Source organism: Neofelis nebulosa, chromosome 14, assembly GCF_028018385.1.
Source record: "Neofelis nebulosa isolate mNeoNeb1 chromosome 14, mNeoNeb1.pri, whole genome shotgun sequence".
NCBI lineage: Eukaryota > Metazoa > Chordata > Mammalia > Carnivora > Felidae > Neofelis > Neofelis nebulosa.
Genome location: NC_080795.1, coordinates 59,744,659 through 59,765,001, shown reverse-complemented (window position 1 = coordinate 59,765,001; position 20,343 = coordinate 59,744,659). Strand labels below are relative to the sequence as shown.

The 20,343-nt window shown below is 36.9% G+C and overlaps 1 protein-coding gene across 6 annotated transcripts in view; it reads left to right on the top strand.

Annotated features, from left to right (window-relative positions):
• The window catches only part of TRPS1 (transcriptional repressor GATA binding 1), a 259,341-nt gene extending 240,263 nt beyond the window's left edge, over nt 1–19,078 (top strand). For all 6 annotated transcript variants that reach the window (XM_058698879.1, XM_058698877.1, XM_058698874.1 and 3 more), the window contains 2 exons: nt 9,019–9,141; nt 12,462–19,078. In XM_058698879.1, the coding sequence (XP_058554862.1) occupies nt 9,019–9,141; nt 12,462–13,523 (1,185 nt within the window). In that variant the 3' untranslated portion in view covers nt 13,524–19,078. The remainder of the gene's footprint in view (nt 1–9,018; nt 9,142–12,461) is intronic.
• The last annotated feature ends 1,265 nt before the right edge of the window (nt 19,079–20,343 follow it).

Below are 20,343 nucleotides of genomic sequence, written 5' to 3'. Positions count from 1 at the left end.
ATTCCCAATCTTTTCACCTCATCAACTAAAGTGGGAGAATAATAATATTAATAATTAAATTATTAATTCAAATTATAATTATTATAATTATAATTTTATATTATGATCAACTTATATTATAACTATAATAATTAAATTATAGATTTTATTAAATTATAATATTAAATTATAATAATTTTAAATATTTAAATACTAATTAAATTTAAATAAATTAAATAAACATTATTTAATAATAATTATTTAAGTATTGATTATAATAATAATTTATTAATAATAATACGGTGGGAGAATAATAATACCTGGTAATTCATTTTGATCTAAACTTTGATAATATATGTTAGAAGTTCTTAACCTTCGGATCTGCAGGCATTCAGATCCATATGAAATCTTTGGATACATTTTGTGAAGGACATTCTTTTGAACAGCCTGAAGTTATTTTACGAACAGTTGACATATTTTTTTCTGGGGAAAGTGTCATAAATTTTATCAAAAGAATGTTAGGAACCGTTGAAGAACCATGTGAATGCCGTGAGGATGGAAACACTTTATGGACCAGTTATTATCTGTTAGCTAATATGAAAAGAATTCCTTTTTTTAAAGATTGTATCTTATTTTTTTTAAGTAATTTCTACACCCAACATGGGGCTCGAACTTACAACTGTGAGATCAAGAGTCACATGCTCCACTGCCTGAGCCAGCCAGGCACTCTAAGAAAAGAATTCCTGATTATTACGTGGTATTTTCTGTTTCTTTCAAAATAACCATCACCATCATCATTACCTATTATAAAGGCAACACCACATAAGTAATACATAAAATAACTCTATTTGTGTTTTTATTTAAGTGCATGGAAGGTGAACCCTTGCACTTTAGGTTTATTCTACAACAGATTTCTTCTGTATCATGATCATTTAAGATTTTTATTTTTTATAGTGTGAATAATTTACATAATAAATGTGTTTACAAAATATATTTACATAAAATGTACAATAAATGTATTAAAACAGGATCAACTATATTCTCACACTGAAGTTTGCTGAAGAGGTGCTAAAATTGTTTAACTGTGCCTCCAGAAAGCCTTTTTGCTTCCTTTTCAGTGTCGGATGTTGGCACTGGCATGGAAGAAAGTCCCTGTGGAGAAACTCTCCAATGACTGTTGTAGCTGAAGGTGAAAATGGATCCGTGGTGGCAGAAATAGAAGTAGTGAAAGACTTGAGTAGTTCTTTTGACAATAATGACTTTCACGTGGAATGAAAAAAGACAGTGCAGACATAAATTTTCAACCACAGTTTGAGCTGTCTAAATACATATTGTTGTAAAGGCAGAACACTATTACAGAAACAATGTGGGTAGAACTCCAAAGATCTCAGTTTTTCTAGTCTTGGTTCTTAATTTTTTTAAGTAAGTTTATTTTTGACAAAGAGAGAGAAAGAAAGAGAGAAAGAGAAAAAGCAAGCCAGGGAGGGTCAGAGAGAGAGAGAGAGAGAGAGAGAGAGAGAGAATCCCAAGTAGGCTCCACACTGTCAGGACAGAGCCTAATGCGGGGCTCAATCTCAATCTGAGATCGTGACCTGAGCAGAAACCGGGAATCAGATGTTTAACCGACTGAGCCACCCAGGCGCTCCTCTGGTCCTGGTTCTTTATGTAATTTGGGTATGACACTGGATATTTGGTTGCTCATTTATCAAATACGGGCTAAGTCAAAAAATGGAGATGGAGTCCTTCAAACCTTTGTAATGGGTTCTGTGTGTGTGTGTGTGACAAATTTCTAAATTCCGCAGATGAACAATTTGAAGTGTGGGATATACATGGAAAAATCTTGATTTTTCTGCTATCTCTCTACACCAATTGCATCTCAGAAGAAATGGAGCTAATGTGTTTGGCACACCAGCATTTCTTGATATGTGGGGCAGCTCCCACATGCTGATGTGTCAGTGCGATCAGTCTTAGGCACATTCATACCTGGGTACAGTGCATGATTGCTCGAGTATGGATTGCCTCATGTCCTGGAACAGAGGCATGTTCTACTGCTCCTGGCCAGGGATGTGAGCGTAGTTTACACTGGTCTCCATTATCATTGCTGATGTGTTGAGGAAGTGAATTTAATAAGCAGGGTAAACAGGTTTTGTTTCCAAATTCTGAGATAGGATGATTGTAAGATGGGTGCTTGGCTGAACCTTGTAGAGTCTCTTCAGTTTTCTGGCAAGAAATCTGAGGGCAAAGAGGGCTGTTTTAAATCAGGCAGAGACTTGCTGTGCAACCCATTTCAGCTGCATAGTTCTTCACAATTCTTTTTGGAACAAAAGTCAGTCAAGATACTGATAACTATTGCTTTGTGTCGGCAGAGTTCTTTCCCTGCTCTTGCTAAAACATTGGGTTGCCTGTGCTTTGGGTAAAATTCTGGCTATTAATTTAAAGGTGTTTGTTGCAAGCCACCATCTGTGTTTAAGTGGTTTTAGGTACTGTGTTCTGTGCATTCTGTAGGGTCTACTGATATGTAGTTAATAGCTGGTGAATCCTCTCTTGGGGAAGATTAGAAGGAGGAAGAGGTGGCCGTCTGTGTCACCAAGTGGTAATAACAGTGATGATGACTAAAATAATAGTCATCATTTATTCATAATTATTGAATGTCAACTAGATACATGATAATAATAAATACATTATTTAACATATCAACTTTTTGGTAGTTCATAGGGTAATGTTATTGATTATTATCCTATTATTACAGGGTATTATTCCTTATGGGATAATAAACAAGTATCAACTTGTTTCTGAAATGACTAGACTATTACCCATTTTTGTAAAGGAGCACAGAGAGTAACCTCTCTGATTAGTAGATAACTTTCAGCCTTTAAATGAGATTTATCGGAGTGCCTGGCTGGCTCAGGTGATGGAGCATGTGGCTCTTGATCGTGGGGTTGTAAGTGCAAGCTCCATGTTGGATGTAGAGACTATGTAAAAATAAAATCTTTAGATAGATAGATAGATAGATAGATAGATAGATAGATAGATGATAGATAGATAGATAAAGGTTTCCTGATAGAATGTACTTTGGTTTCTTCAGAAAAGTTTACATATAATATCCATAAATTAACAATTTTTTAGCACATTCTACTGGAAACCCAGAGAGATGACAGGCCGTATTTGTCACATACATCACTGTAACCCCCATTTGTAACATAGTGCCAGGCACATGGTGGACATTCAGTAATTATCTCAGAGCCAAGCTGATTTAATTTATCATTGAAATTTTATTACTACAAAATTGTACCAAAAGTTTCTCTTATAGCCATTTGTACATGTCCCTAAAATGAAATTCACAAAAGATTCTTTTTTTTTTAATTTTTTTTAACGTTTATTTATTTTTGAGACAGAGAGAGACAGAGCATGAATGGGGGAGGGTCAGAGAGAGAGGGAGACACAGAATCTGAAACAGGCTCCAGGCTCTGAGCGGTCAGCACAGAGCCCGACACGGGGCTTGAACTCACAGACTGCAAGATCATGACCTGAGCTGAAGTCAGACGCTCAACCGACTGAGCCACCCAGGCGCCCCAAAAGATTCTTGATATAGTAGAATAAACACAGAAATTATTTAAAGAGTTAAAAAATATTTGAGGTATATCTGCACTAACAGCATGTATATTAAATTTCAGATTGATTTGATTTAAAATAGCTAAGATATAAACCATAAAAAATGTGAGTAAATACTCGGCCTATCAAAGCTCGTTACATAATTACATGGTTTCAGTACATTTCTTATTCATAGAGCACTAATATAAAGGACCATTTCTGCACAAAGTCTTTCACCGATGGAGACTTTAATATCTTGGAGACAAATATGCATGTCTTTAAATATTAAGCCACTTGAATGAATAATTTAGTCAATTAATATTTCTTATTAATCAAATGAAATACATTCTTTGTTAATGGAATTTGAAAACCTTAATGTTTGTTTTTGGCTGATTTTCAAATAATAATATGAGCAATAAAAACAGCTAAACCAATTTAAACCTTTTCATTTTTTTCTTAAGTCACATCTGGGCTTAGTAACCAACACTTGTACCAAGTCTCAACCCACTGATATATAACTGACTAATGAATTAAGCCCCCCTAAAAGCAAAACTTGAATCAGAAGCTTTCAGAAAAATTTAATGACAGTGATACCACACAGTGGTTAGCTGTGAACCTATATTAAATTTTTTGTTCGTTTGTTTATTTGTTTGATTAGTTATTTTCTCCATTATACTTCTTGGTGCACTTCAAAGCAGGAAAAATAATTATGTTGGATTTAAACTGTACTTATATTAAAAGATGGGTGTGTCATTTTCTATTTCAAATCCTAACATGAATGGTTGTCCAAATTCATCATCTAAATTGCTGTTGTGAAAGTCAATATTGTGGTCATAATACATTGAAACAAGTGATCCTGAAGAATTCTCAGTAATTATCACTGAAAAGCATTTGCTAGGCCAGTCATTGGGCTAGCCTCAAAAGTCCTTGTAATTAACTGTTTCTGTCATCATCCTTCCTTTTTCACACAGGAAACTATCAGCCAACAGAAATTATATAAAGGCAACACAAATGTGATTGAAAAGTTATAGGCAAACTATAAAACTTGAAGTTAAAAAAAAAAGTTCCTCAGATTGTTGATTCCAGAATTTTCTCTTCAGAAATTTTCAGTTGAGGTGACTTTCTTATTGATACGGGTTTGGGGCCCACCTTCCTTCACTCTTTACTTCAGTTAAGCCCACAAAGAAGTAGAAGAGGCACTTAGAGAAAGCCAAGGGCAGAGAATGTGTGGCTCCCGTGGCTTTAGGTATACAATAGTGCAGCTTCCCCTCGGCCTGAGAGGAGGGGAAGAATCTTGCTAAATACGTCCCTCAGGTACACCACTGGTGTCATCCCCTAGCTACGGATTCCTCTCATGTCTTCTCCACAAGTGACCTTATGGGACTTGATTCTCCTCTCTCCTGAATAATGTCATGGAGGTATAAGTTATTATTAATTCCTAAAAACAGCTTGTAGAAAAGGAGAAGTAATCTTATTATTTACACACACACACATGCACATATAGAGCCATCAGCAACATATGACCATAGTGATTTATATAAAGGCGAGTTGGAGCCTTGTTCTACCTAATTTTGTATCCTCAGGACCTCGCAAGTACCTGGCTTAGACTATTCCTCAAAAATAAGTGTGAAATGTAGGATTGAAAAATTAATTCTCTTGATTTTTCTTTTCTGCAACATCATTAGTCATCTCTGCCTAACTGGAGGTAAATTTGTCAATTCAAATGGGAGACATTTAAAAGAAATATTTTTTAAAAACATTTTTTTCAAAAATAGGAGTGACCAATAATGATAAAAAAATAATAGCAGGTAAGATTCATTTCTCTTCCTTTCTCTTCCTTTCTCTTCCTTCCTTCCTTCCCTTCCCTTCCCTTCCCTTCCCTTCCCTTCCCTTCCCTTCCCTTCCCTTCCCTTCCTTTCCTTTCCCTCTCCTCTCCTCTCCTCTCCTCTCCTCTCCTCTCCTCTCCTCTCCTCTCCTCTTCTCCCCTCCCCTCCCCTCTCCTCACCTCTCCCCTCCTTATCTCTCCTCTCTCCTGTTCTTTTAATTCCAGTAGATTATTTTCAACTTATTAATATTGAGCCTCTCAAGACAGAGCACTGTCCTAGGTGCTTATTACTTAGAATATTTGATGACTGTTAGGAGCCACGACTTCTGTCCTTAACAAACATAGTATAAAGGAGAATGGCAAAATATTTTAAAACTCTGTCATGCATGATATACTATGAATGAAATAAAGTCTTCAGTGCCTTTCTTTCCCTTTAACAAGGCCAAGCTTGTTCCTAAAAAGTGGGGCAAGAGATTTCTATTCTGCCTTCCTTTGGCAACAGACTGCTTCTCTACATTTGGTTGGGCTAAGGATGTTGATAACTTCAAAAAGATGCTTTTTTGTGTCCACCCAGGTTACATTACATGCAGAGGGACCATGTCAGGGCTCTCATCAATGCTATGGTTCAGAGAGGTGTGGAACAGAGATAGCTGTGATCACACAGCTAAGGATACTGTCCACTTATCCCACATTCTCTGCTGCCTCCAGAAATTCCAAGTGCACCAAAAATAAGGTTGTATAGTGCTTACCAAAGGGATAAATTTGTGTAGATGGGAGATAATATGTGAAGTATTTCTCACCTCCCTCCTACTTTCCACCCCCACACAAGTATGCTCCTATTGAATTCTAGGTGTGAACACCTAGATATTTCACTCTGACTCAACTTTCCATTCTCATATATGATAAGATTGACACAAATGAAATGCATTTGATAATATCCAACTATAGATCTTAAGCATCTCTAAAATGGTCAATAAGTAGATTAAGGAGATGAAAACAAAACTAAAAAAGTATTTTTCTCTTACAAAAATATAATTGAATCCCTTTGACAAAGAGCTACCTTACTGGGTATTTGCTGTGTCCCTGGCACTGTTTTAATTGCATCCATTTGCCCACATCCTATAGAGGCTCACACTTTAAAGATGGGGAAATTGAAGCTTTGCGAGGTTAAGTGACTTGACTAAAGTTGCACCTGGACAAATGCAGAAACATGTTTTGAATGCAAGTAGTCTGACTCCTAAATCTGATTTTTAACCTCCATGCTATATTGACTCTGGGTCAGTTTAGCATTTAAAGACTCTGGGTCTTTAAAATAAGGTATAGTTTTCCTAAAATATGCCTCTTTAGTCGAGCATAAGTTCTCCTTAAAGCAGGATATGCCCATGGAAACCAGTGCTATAATTTTAGGACTTTCCCTCTAACTAATGAAGGGCATTTTCTTTGCAAGAGAATTAAGCACAAAATTGTGCAAGGATTGAAACGCGCTCTGAAACCAGGATTACACCCACTTTGGCATGCTGTGTCAAGCACCCAGGGCATAAGGAAAGAAAAGCAGGCTGGAGTGAATGGTTACACATTCAAATTTGAGCCTCAGCCATATATGTGGGTTAGTTTCCAAATGGACATTTACATTGCCTTTATGTGGATCAAGTTGGTGTTTATTTGCCAAACGTGTTATTTAGATCTAGGAAAAAGATGGCATGGCCCCAGGGGAAGTTTCACAATTATACCCTAACTAGGCTCCCTAACCTACTTCAGATAAAAGGGGCCCCAGAATGTTTGATAAACATAGCATCTAATAGTTCATTCATTTTCAGGAGGGAGCAGTCTCTACTTTTGCAGTAGGTCCCATCAGGGACTTGCGGACTGACACCCAACATTTGTCGTCTCTCTAACCGTGATGCGTTCCTGGTCCTGACTTGGGCGGAGAGGGAGGAAAAGGGGAGCAAGAGATTATCTTTGTGAAAAATCTAGCTTTTATTACATCACCTAAAGTAGCACAACCTGCTACACTAATGAAATCGTGTTCTTGGTTGAAAAGGGCAATTGTTAGCCTGACTTTGTGCACACTAAAAACATTCCCCCAATCTTGTTAAATTATTGCTCTCATTTCAGATTTTTATAGCTGTGCAGCTTACCAGCCCTCATTTCTTTACGTTTCATTCATTTTCCTTGTATTGATGATTAATGGAGGATGTCGAATGTTAGAGTGAGCAGGCATCAGCAATTGCAAGATCATAATTAGTTTAGCTGACGAGGGCCTCTGATAGCACTTGCATCTGGATGGAAAAATTACCCTATAGGGAACTGGCTGCTCACCAGGTCTTTTTAGTGATACATTGTGAAACACCCGATGAATCAAATGCCCTTTCAATGCCAAGAAAGTGTTCCAGTCTTGAAGCCAAAATTATGTCTGCAGAAAGCTTTCCATTTGAAATGTATCAGAGTACAATTATAACCATTGTATTTTCTTGGCAAGAATACCACTCGTCTACAGTATGGACTCAAGTTAAATAAATTGCCTAAATTTTATGAATCCCTGAAATTTTGACTTATGGTATTTGTAATTCTAAATTTATAACAAAATAGGGTTCCAGCAAGACTTTTTCCACTCCTTATCTAACGTGAATATTTTATCGTTAAAGGCTTCACTTCCTAGAGAAAGGAGAGCGAAGTTGCAATTCAGGCTGTCTTTTTTCGTAGCAAGAGCATTTCATTTCCTGCCTGTTCGCGTTTGCGCCTACAAACACAGCCTGACTTTTGTTTCAATGAGTTTAATGGAATCATTACTTGATAGCAAGAATGGAACAAGCAATGCTAATTATCTACGTTTAAATATTCCTAGATTATTTTTGAATCTGGTGATTACAGAATTCAGCCCACTAAAATCAATTTGTATTCGGAAACGCTTGTGATTTCCAAGTCTGAGGCAAATGAAATAAACAGCCATTGATGGGACTATGTTGTCTGGCTTAAGCAGGCACCTCATAAGGGTTCTCAGTAACACTGTACCTCTAGTTGGCACAAGTTTATACTGGTCCCCTCAGCTTTGGGAAGTCGAGGGTGTTCTCTTTCAAAGTTTGCAATTGCACACCAAAAACTAGAACTGAGTGTGCTATACTCTCTTCATACTTGCGTTGCATGAATGACATACAAAAAGACACAAATCTGGTTTAATTTTAAACGGTTCACATGCCACATTTATTATAAGCTGGACTATATGTTAAAGCTCAGGTAGCATGCGGTCCCCCCTTTCTAAAGTGTATTGAACATATTGCCAGGTTCTGTCTTTTGACTTTTGTTTTGACACTTTTAAAAGGTATATTTTAGGGTTCAGCATTTAGGAGCCGTCATTAAAGGCACAAAACCCAAAGTTCAAAAAGTTAAAGCTGTTCCTGTGAAAAGCCTTTGGTGTTGCACACACCTCATCCATCACTGTAGGGTTAATTATAATGAAAATCAGTGGTGCCTATTAAACACAATTGAACCTGACCTCATTATGGGCAGTGTGGTTTTATACTGTCATTGTTGCTAGTCTAAAGACAAAACTCCTGGGTTGATTTGGTCTAACTCCACTGATCATGTGACTCACCTCTGACCTTGTGTTTTTTTCCCTGTTTCAGAGGCGTAGAGGCTCGGGTGTTTTTTGTGCCAATTGCTTGACCACAAAGACCTCTCTCTGGCGAAAGAATGCAAATGGCGGATATGTATGCAACGCGTGTGGCCTCTACCAGAAGCTTCATTCGGTAAGAACTTGTTAGACTGTTTGAGGAAAAGCTTTTTAAAGCAGCCTGGTCTGTGGTGTGATGTGTACCATTCCCTGGCTTGCAATGCCTGCTCCCGCAGAGTTTAATACAGTCACTTTGAGAACACATGTGATTTATGGTGAAATGGCCTTCAGTGTTATGGGGAGATACATTTGAGATCATTAGCGATGCATTATGCTTCTTTTGATATAAAAGAGGAAAATGATTGATTTCTGGGAACTTTTTGTAACAGGTAGTCAAACTAGTGGTTATCAGACTTTGGTGAAATTAGTTTAGGCAGAAAGGAGAAACCTTAAAAGTTCAAAACTACGTAAAAAATGTATACTCGTATAAAATATAGGGCAGGGAAAGGGTGCTTATATTCAGCTTAACTTTAGAATTTGCAGTTGTCATCTGGGCTGCTTTGGGGGCTGGAAGTCAGGCGCGTTCAGAAGAGTGGTTCTGAACTAGGAGCCACCAACACCAGGTAAACCTCTTAGGTTCTTCCGATAAGACTTATTCCAGTGAGGTGTCTGAGGGCTTGAACAGCACACATCCCAGCTAGAGTAAGGTGCGAAGATGCTTTGTGTTTTCAGATCTCTGGCTGACTTCTTTCTGTGCCTCACCGAGGTCCTTCCGGTCCTTTCTTGTCAGGTTTTAGTTAGAAATCCTATAATAAAGTTTAAACTCACAAATTTCCCCCCTCTATCTGTTTGTGTGACTTCCCGAAGGATTTTTTTTTTAGTTTAGAAAGTTTATCTGCAGACAAGAACTGCCTTTAAAAATAGGAATACCCCACTTAGTAAACAGAAATCTATTTCCCTCTGCCTTTTTCATTTTGTTTGGCATTTTACCATAGCTCGTAGCACAGCCAATGAATAAATTACAGCTACAGGGAATACGGTTTTAGACAAAACGTCCTCATAAATGAACCATTGGAAGCACTCTTTAAAAAATGCATGCTGCCAACAATACTAATTGGTGGTAAACTGTAAAACCTTAGTTATTACATATAGCCAGCAGAAAGATTCTCCCCACCACCACCCCATCAACTTACTTTTTCTACACCTTCACCATTTAAACACAGCAATAAGCTTTCATTTAATGAGTACTGACATTAATGATTTTAATTGAACTCTGGCCAATCATAGGCCAAGAATTAATTAAACCACTGCTCTTCCAGGTTATGATAATTTAACAACTATGATATAAAGTAAACTCTTTTTTATAATTATTTTAATATTCATCTCTCCAGAGACAAGATGTGTTCAGTTTTGAGGGTTTTTTTAAATCATAAATTTAAGTACATAAAGGTTATGCTCACATCCCATGTCAAAGACTGTTACAGAAGTTACAAAGATTTTAAAAGGGTATAAATGCAAATTTCTGGTTTCCTTACAAGATATAGATTAAATACTGCATATTTTTGTAATGCAAATATGAGCTCTTTAGAAACCTGAACATTCTCAACAAATGAATGTGGTATATCCAAGGGATGTGGAATTTTCATCCTGAAACCAGTAATTGAATTGTCAGCAACAAGTGTGTTATCTTTCTTGCCTTCAAAATGCCTCTGTGACAATAGAAACATTCCAAAAAGGATTTAGACCCAGATCTTGTTTAACATGTAAAAGATACTCTCTTGCATTCAAGTGCATTCTTTCTAGGAATTATTCACAAATTACTATATATATATATATATATATATAGTAATTTGTGAATAATTGTGAATACATATATATATATATATATGTATATGTATATACACACACACATATATATATATTCATATTCATATTCTATGTAGAAATGATTTGCTGATTTAAGTAATCTTTTAGAAAAATCAGGTTTTAGCCGCTTAAAGGTTCCCCTAGGGGCGCCTGGGTGGCTCAGTCAGTTTAGCGTCCAACTCCGGCTCAGGTCATGATCTTTCAGTTTGTTGAGTTCGAGCCCCATATTGGGCTCTGTGCTGACAGCTCAGAGCCTACAGCCTGTTTCAAATTCTGTGTCTCCCTTTCTATCTGCCCCTCCCCTGCTCATACTCTCTCTCTCTCTCTGTCTCTCAAAAATAAATAAATGTTTTATAAAATTTAAAAAAAATTCCCTAAATTTTCATCTATAAATATGCATTAATTTATTAAACTTATTCTTTTGATTTTATAAATCAAAGAGCTCTTTACTACAAGTAAAGTTTTTAGTATAGTCTTGTCTATAGAGTTTAGTCCTATAATCTAAATACCAATCATAAAGTACTCAACCTGAATAAAAACCAACCTGAGTGAAAGCATTCCATCTGAGCACAGAGTAGAATGACGTATCAGGTATTTGAACCAAAGCTACAAAGGAATTTGTATTTTCACCAGAAAACAAATGCTTCACCTGTTAACAAGTAATATCTTCTGTAGTGATTATGCATGTAAAATACTATTAAACAAGGAGAAATAAAGTGAGAGGTTAAAAAAAAAAGTCTCCCACTGATAGGGCTTTGATTACCTGATGTCTTTCTTCATGATTCTGTTCATTTGTCTTTGATTATTTATGCTGTGATATTTAATAGCTTTATATCCACATTCACAGTTATTTAGAAGAATGTATGTATTGGTCAGCTCAGGCTACCGTGACAAGATACCATAGATTGAGTGGCTTAGACAACAGAATGTATTTTTACACAGTTCTGGAGGCTAGAGGTCTGAGGTCAGAGGATCAGTGTGGTTGGGTCCTGTTTGGAGCACTCTCTTCCTGGCTTACAGAAAGCCACCTTCTATGTCCTCATCTATCCTTATTTGCCTCCTAAAGACCATGTCTCCAGCTACAGGCACATGGCCGGGTAGAGCTTTAACATACGAATGAGGGGACCCAGTTCAGCCTGTAGCAATGTATAATTTTTCCACGGTTGTCAGTAAAGGCTATCGCCCATGTTCCTCTATTGACATCTTAGTGCATGACTCAGAAGTTGAGAAATATTTCAGAAAAATCACGTTTCTTCAAGTAACTTTCTACACAGTTTTATCACTCAGTGCTGCAATTCCAAAATCTATTGAGTTTGGAAAAGCTGTTTTTAAGTAGATTAAAGTTTTCAGTCCTCCCTGCGAAGTTGGACATGATTTAATTAGGCTAAAATAGTGTGCTTTGGTTACTCCCTCTGATCCCGCTTAGGGCAAAAGGAGGAGATTTAGTAAATCTATAACATGAAGTCTACCCTTGCTTTGAACTTAAGCGTGGTTCATATTTGTGAAGAATTGTTAATGCATTTTAATGCATTTTTTTTAATGTTTTCCTTTTATGTGTTGTGTGTGTGTGCGTGTGTGTTTTCTCTGCAGACTCCCAGGCCTTTAAACATCATTAAACAAAACAACGGTGAGCAGATTATTAGGAGAAGGACAAGAAAGCGCCTTAACCCAGAGGCACTTCAGGCTGAGCAGCTCAACAAACACCAGAGGGGTGGCAGTGAGGAGCAGGTCAACGGAAGCCCCTTAGAGAGGAGGTCAGAAGATCATTTAACTGAAGGTCACCAGAGAGAAATTCCGCTCCCTAGCCTGAGTAAATACGAAGCCCAGGGTTCATTGACTAAAAGCCATTCTGCTCAGCAGCCAGTCCTGGTCAGCCAAACTCTGGATATTCACAAAAGGATGCAACCTTTGCACATTCAGATAAAAAGTCCTCAGGAAAGTACTGGAGACCCAGGAAATAGTTCATCCGTATCAGAAGGGAAAGGAAGTTCTGAGAGAGGCAGTCCCATAGAAAAGTACATGAGACCTGCGAAACACCCGAATTATTCACCACCAGGCAGCCCTATTGAAAAGTACCAGTACCCCCTTTTCGGACTTCCCTTTGTACATAATGACTTCCAGAGTGAAGCTGACTGGCTGCGGTTCTGGAGTAAATATAAGCTCTCCGTTCCTGGGAATCCGCACTACTTGAGTCATGTGCCTGGCCTACCGAATCCTTGCCAAAACTATGTGCCTTATCCCACCTTCAATCTGCCTCCTCATTTTTCAGCTGTTGGATCAGACAATGACATTCCTCTCGATTTGGCGATCAAGCATTCCAGACCTGGGCCAACTGCAAACGGTGCCTCCAAGGAGAAAACGAAGGCACCGTCAAGTGTAAAAAGTGAAGGTCCCTTGAATGTAGTAAAAACAGAGAAAGTTGATAGAAGTACTCAAGATGAACTTTCCACAAAATGTGTGCACTGTGGCATTGTCTTTCTGGATGAAGTGATGTATGCTTTGCATATGAGTTGCCATGGTGACAGTGGACCTTTCCAGTGCAGCATATGCCAGCATCTTTGCACGGACAAATATGACTTCACAACTCATATCCAGAGGGGCCTGCATAGGAACAATGCACAAGCGGAAAAAAATGGAAAACCTAAAGAGTAAAACCTTAGCACTTAGCACAATTAAATAGAAATAGGTTTTCTTGATGGGAATTCAATAGCTTGTAATGTCTTATGAAGACCTATTAAAAAAATACTTCATAGAGCCTGCCTTATCCAACATGAAATTCCCTTCTTTTATTCTTTCTTTTGATGAGTAGGTTACCAAGATTAAAAAGTGAGACAAATGGTCAGTGAGAAACAAACAAACAAACAAAAAAATGGAAGATGGTAAATACTCGTGTTTTAGAACCTAGCAAGTCAGAACCATCTTGGCGAATGTGTACTGTGGAAATGGTCCATAAGAAGTATCTCCAGACTCTATTTTATGTTTGTAAAGAAAGAGATCAAAGCTATCTCGAATTTGAAAGGGTTTACAGATTATGATACTAATGCAGTATTGGGCTGGCCATTGGTCCATTTGTTCATCAACCCATAAATTGTTGCCTAAATTTAGAAGTATCATGAAATCCTAGGCAGATGAGGAGAAATCTAATCTCCAGGGCAGTGAAAGGAAAATGGCGCCTCTTACATCAGTCTCCTCTCATTGACGGTGTTTCGGATTTAGACCTAGAAATGTGAGCTGTGGTTAGGCTTGGTGAGAGAGCAGCGAGGAAAGTGACAGACGGTGGCACAGTGATTTGGGCCAGCCCTGCCTGTACATACACATGCACACCCTCTCTGATATTTTTGTCCTTTAGATGTTCAGATACTCCTTTCAAAAACAGTCCTTTCATTTGCAGTTTAGGTTCATTTTGTCCCAATATATATGCCTTTTTAAAAACAGTGCCCTCAGTGCTTACGTAGTAATTCTTTTCTTTAGCCAGATATTCCTATCTTGTATGTGATGAAGCAGTTTGGATTTGTTTTTTTAAGCCTCCTCTTGGTCACCGATCTCACTTGGCACATTGTAACTAAAGGGATCCCCATCAGTTCAAAAGATTCGATCGATATAAAAGTTCAGACCATGGGCTTAACTTGTTCAGAATACATGGTATTTCTCCATAAGGTAACCTGCTGTATTTTATTTATTTCCTTTTGGTTAAATATAATTTCCAAACTTTGTGGCCAGGCAGCATCTAAGGTTACGTTACCACAGACTGATAGTTGGTATATGTACCAGTCACTCCCTTCATTAGATTTATACAGGTTTAGTTAAGTAGCATTAAATAGGATTCTTAGAAGTATATCTTCATAGTACTTTTAATACTTCAGGCTTTGTAAAACTATCCATGAAGGGAAAACTCCTCAGCATAACTGCTCAGGGAAATAGGGCTAAATAACTAAACATTAAATAATTGGTTAAAGGTGCTGTTAGTCGAGCCTCAATGCTTGCTACAAGGATGTATGTACAAGGACTGACTTTAATAATTTGCATTATATTGTCCCAACCAGTAGTTTATTTTTTGCCACGGAGATGTAGAAGATATTACAAGCTACTGGATGCACTGTCAGATTAACTTATTTCATTAAAGAAGTTGGGAGAACAAATAGGAAAAAAAAAACTTATTTTTCTAGTAAATATTAATGTATTACATTTCAAATAATGGTGCCTGACATATTGAATAATTATTTTCTACAGTGTACGTATGCAACAAAGATATTCCATCATGCATTAGAGTCAGTTCTGGCTCTGCCTAGCTGTTTACATTTGCAAATGTAGCAAACAAGGAAATGAAGCAACTATTTCTATTGCGGTAGATATCTTTTGTGTGTGTGTGTGTGTGCATTAAAGTTGTAAACGGTAACATGAAACAAATGAAAGTTCTTGATATAATGGTATGGAAAACAAGAAGGAAATGAAAATATTTTTATGCCTACTTAGGAAAAAAAAGGGTAGCACTATTCATTCCAAGTACTTTCTTTTTTTTAATTTTTAAGCTCTTAACTCACATTGTTATGCTTAAAATGATAAACATATATCCTCTTTTTATTGCTTTGTCTATGTTTCAGATGAAACATTTCAGAAATTATTTTGATAAGTGCTGCTGGAACCCGCAGCACTGATGTTTTTATTGCGTTCTGTAGCCGCATTTGCACTCATTTTTACATAATTCCCAGTCGCTTTGTTATTGTTTTTGTTTTGTTTGGGTTTTGTTTCTTTTTCCCAGTGCCAGGTCTTTGTTTCTTAAAGTTGGATGGCAGGTAGAGTTCAACCAGTTTGTGACTGTCGTAGTGAATGAAGTTAAAATGTCTTTTTGATGTGTTGTCATTTCCATTCTTGCATTTTTTTTTTGTTTGTTTTCATGTAAAAAAAAAAAAGGAGAGAAAGAGACAGAAAAAAGAAATCAGGACTAAGCCTTCAGCTTCAGTTTCATTTTTAAAGGGCCCTATTCTGGTCTCACCTGTCCAGCTCTGATATTCACATAAACTGAAATGAGGAGGTGGAATGAGAAGTTCTAACATTCAAATTATGTGATGAGAATTTTATCTTTCTTAGGAATTTCAATGAATGCATCTCAAAATGTACAGGCAGACTTGAGAGGTGGCCATGAAAGATCTCAGAAAGAGAGGAGATTTCCCAAACAACGAAACAATGTTTCATTTTCATTTTCTTAGTAAAAGGACTTAGTAACGAAGTGCACTGTGGCAATCCTTCAGCAACATTACACGTGGACTGCTCAAATCAGTAAAATGCCAGAAGTTTGGTTAACTTGGGTATGACTTTTTGGGCAAAGCTACTTGGTAAACAATTTCTCCAGTGTGTTGGACACAAACAGGTTGTTCATTTTTGGCATGTATTCCTTCTGTTTTTTGTTTTTGTTTTCTTTTTTCAACTGATTTTTGTTTTCTCAAGACAGACATAGTAGTAACGATTAGCATTGGAAAATACATATCACTATTCTTGAAATATTTATGGTCAGTCTACTTTTGGTAGAATATTCTTGGATAGCATTGACACGATAGATCTTCTTCCATATTCTTTTATTATTGATTATTTTATTTTCATTTTTGTTTTCATTATTATACATATTTTGGTGGAGAAGAGGTTGGGCTTTTTTTAAAAAGATGAAAACTTACTGTGACACTAAAATACCCCCTGGTTTTTGACTTCTGAAAGCCTTTGTTCCATCTTACAAAATATATTACAAAAGTGGTTGGTTGTTATTTTAATTTGGTTTTAAGGTTTCCAAATGATTTTGCCTTAAAATGTGATATTAAATGAGCTATTTAGGTATTTATCCTTTTTTTAAGGACTTTCAAGATGATTTAGGAATTTCCCCTCTTGGAAAAGGCTTCCCCTATGATGAAAACTATATGCCAGCTAAAATTGTATACCATTGAAAAACTGTAAGTCTTTTGAAATTACTTGTCTCTATTTTGAATCAAGTTTTGGGTCAAATTTTAGGTCAGGACCAGCTCATGCATTCATTCTTCCTTTCCTTACTCTTTCTTTCTTCCTCTCTCACCCATATATTCATACTGTTGTTTGGGATAGAAAAATCATGAGCCAGCCCACCTTGGAAGGATGTGGATTGAGAGACACTACAGGACTCTAAGTGTATGAGAAAAGGATGGAGCTCTAAACCTTAACATGTTAACTCTGTAGTTCAAAAGGAAAAGAGTGTGCCCATTCTTTCTACATGACATATTGAGATGTTCTTTTAAAAAATCAACTTTTAAGATAGTGATGTTTTATTCTAAACTGTTCTCTTTTAGTAAAGGTAGATTTTAGAAAACAAGCATGGGGATTCTTTTCTAAGGTAATATTAATGAGAAGAAAAAAAAGTGATTATCTTTAACAGCTCTTTGTTGAAGCCTGTGGTAGCACATTATGTTTATGATTGCACATGTGCACATAATCTATTATGATCCAATGCAAATACAGCTCCAAAAATATTAAATGTATATATATTTTAAAATGCCTGAGGATATACATTTTTCTCAATAAATCGAAAAGTATCAATACTGCTATTAAAATAATTATTAGCCTTCTGCTGTGTGGCTGCAAAACATCACAAGGTGACCTGTCTTGAGACTTCTGAACTGCCTGCCTATTTAGTTAGTGAACATTAGCGCAATTCTAGAGTGGGGATATCTGTCATCCAGTGGTGGAAACATGGAGTAAAGAAGCTGGTGGTCAGTTTCTGTGCTGTATGCCAGCCTTTTCCCTAAAGTTTACATGAGCTCACGGTCTTTGGGTTGAGGGTCATGGCAAAAAATGCAAGGCATCTTTGGTAAGCAAGTAGGTGAGAGCTTGCTGACTGTCCCTAGATCACAGGAGAAAATGGTGGAATTGAAATTCAACCAGAATATGAAACAAGATATGCTAACCAAAGGTAGGTGGTGTCAGGTGGAATTCTATGAGTAGGCAGCTGTAAATGAGACAAGGTAGAAAGACATGCATTGGGACTTTGAAGGGCTGGGTTATTTTCCAAAAGACTTGGCCAAGGGCAGAGAGATGGCTTATTTGGAGAGCACTTCCTTTTGGTTTTCCATTACTGTTTCATAGCTGATTCACACGTTCCTGATAGCGGTGCAATTGTTGAGAAATCATCCACAATTATTTGCAGTAATTAAGACCTCTGAAAGATGCTAGGGCAGAAGTGTGTGAAGTCAGGGATGAAGAAAATGTGAAATTCAACATTGATCCACACATGGAAACTGGATAACGTGTGGTTCTCTTGAAAGGAAAGGTAGAGCTGTAAGCTTCACTCCGTCCTACACCAGAGAAAAGCGAGAGTAATTTTACATGGAAATAACGGATAGCCTTCATCAGAGAAGATGGTCCTTCAGGACCCATAAGTCCCCAAACTGGATCCTGATTCTACCCCTGGTTGTTTTCGTTATATGACCTGCAGCAAATCACTTTTTCTTTTCGTTCCTCAGGTTCCTCACCTGTAAAATGGAAAAAAATATATTAATAATAATAATATTAATAATAATAATAATGGTAATGTAGTACTTGTTTTGTAAAGCACTTTGAGATCCTTGGTTGAAAGGCACCACGAGAATGCCAAGTATTATTATATGGCCAAGGGGCTTATTTAAACTCTCAGTTCCCAAGGGCCAGAAAAGGTTGGGGTCATGTTTCTTAAAAAGATGAGCTGTAAATATCATACCAAGCAGCCTATAGTGTTGACTATGAAGAGGCAAAACTATTACAAGGCTGATAAAACCATAGTTTCTTAATGGCTACCAACAAGGCAAATATCACAGTAAGAAATGCCAAATTCCTTAGGGTGGACTGTTTGACAACATGGAATTGGGGGGGGGGGGGTGGGACGGGGTTGGGAAACATCTCAAAATGCCAATGTAAAATTAACTTACAGCAATATTCACCAGCAGAAAATGTCTTTCTTATGGAATGATTTCATGTTGCTAAGAAAAAATTCAATTTGTAGTCCTGATTTGAATATTAGAATGTTGGCTATAATAGTCTGTTCTTACAACACATGGAATTTTTTTGTTTTATTTAATTTTGTTTTCATAGTGCATGTTCATTTCTACTCACAAACATGTTCTTGGTGTATTTCTTATGCAAACAATCTTCAGGCAGCAAAGATGTCTGTTACATCTAAACTTGAATAATAAAGTTTTACCACCAGTTATATATAATGGCGTTGGTATGGTTTATATGGATTCACTTTCATGCACGTAGAAATAGGAAACACAGACCATTGTGACATGTAGACAGGCTCTGATGAGTTGAGATGGTGAAATCAAATCACCATTCTCAAAAATAAGACTAAGATTGAAAAGTCCTGGAGTCTCTCAGCTTGTTTTGCTTTGCTTTTTTTTTTCTTTAACCAATCTTTTATTGATAGATCTTGTATAAAAGAAAAAATATATATACTAGTTTCTTGAGGAGGGTTAACAATAAAAATTGTGTTTATTTCAAAAACATTTATTAAGTATTGAGTGTTGAGTATTGGGTAATGATTGTTTTACGATACATAAAAACTGTGTTTGAAGTTTAACTTTGATTCATTTCAGTGTACCCACATATGATGTGAAGATCTTGATAATCTCCATAAATTCATATTAGCATATTAATATATTACACACATTGTTTGCTTAAAATGAAATTAATCAGAGGAGGGTTCGTAAAGGATGATTTTGAAAGAGAGAAGCGGCAAAAGCAATCAGAAACCCAGGTAGGAAAATGACATGGGTAAATTCACCTAAGTAGTTTTTAGGTTTTTTTTTTTAAGTTTATTTATTTATTTAGAGAGAGAGTGAGAGCCCATGAGCAGGAGAGGAGCAGAGAAAGAGAGAGAGCGAGAGAGAGAGAGAGAGAGAGAGAATTTCAAGTAGGCCCCACACTAAGTGTAGTGCTTGATCATTCAGGGCTCAATCTCAGGAACGATGAGATCATGACCTGAGCCAAAATCAAGAGTCCCGGTGCTCAACAGATTGAGCCACCCAAATGCCCCCACCCAAGTATTTTTAACCAGAAAGAAAAACACAAAGAAGACAGGACTTACAGTATTTAAATAACTTAACTGCTTCGAAGATTTGTTTTGAAAATTTCAAATGAATTAGTATCTACCCTCCTTACACAACCTTACTTCTAATTTTTGTGAGCCTCAATTTAACAAATCCTTTTATTATTTGTTTTTCTAGCTCTTTCTCTTTTCTCTTGCTTGGAAAACAGAGTAGAGACTTTGAGGTGCTTTCATAATGGTAAGAAGCTTCACAGCTGGAGGCAACATTCTCTAGATAAGAGTGGAGTCGAAATCACTTAATATGATTTCTTTATATACAACTTGGTTTTTCTGTCAGGGAGCACGTTTCACATAAAGTTGAATCCACTTTGTTCTCACCCGGAACTGTCAGAATCCCATTCAGAAAGAACTCTGTAAGCATCAGCTGTTTATGCT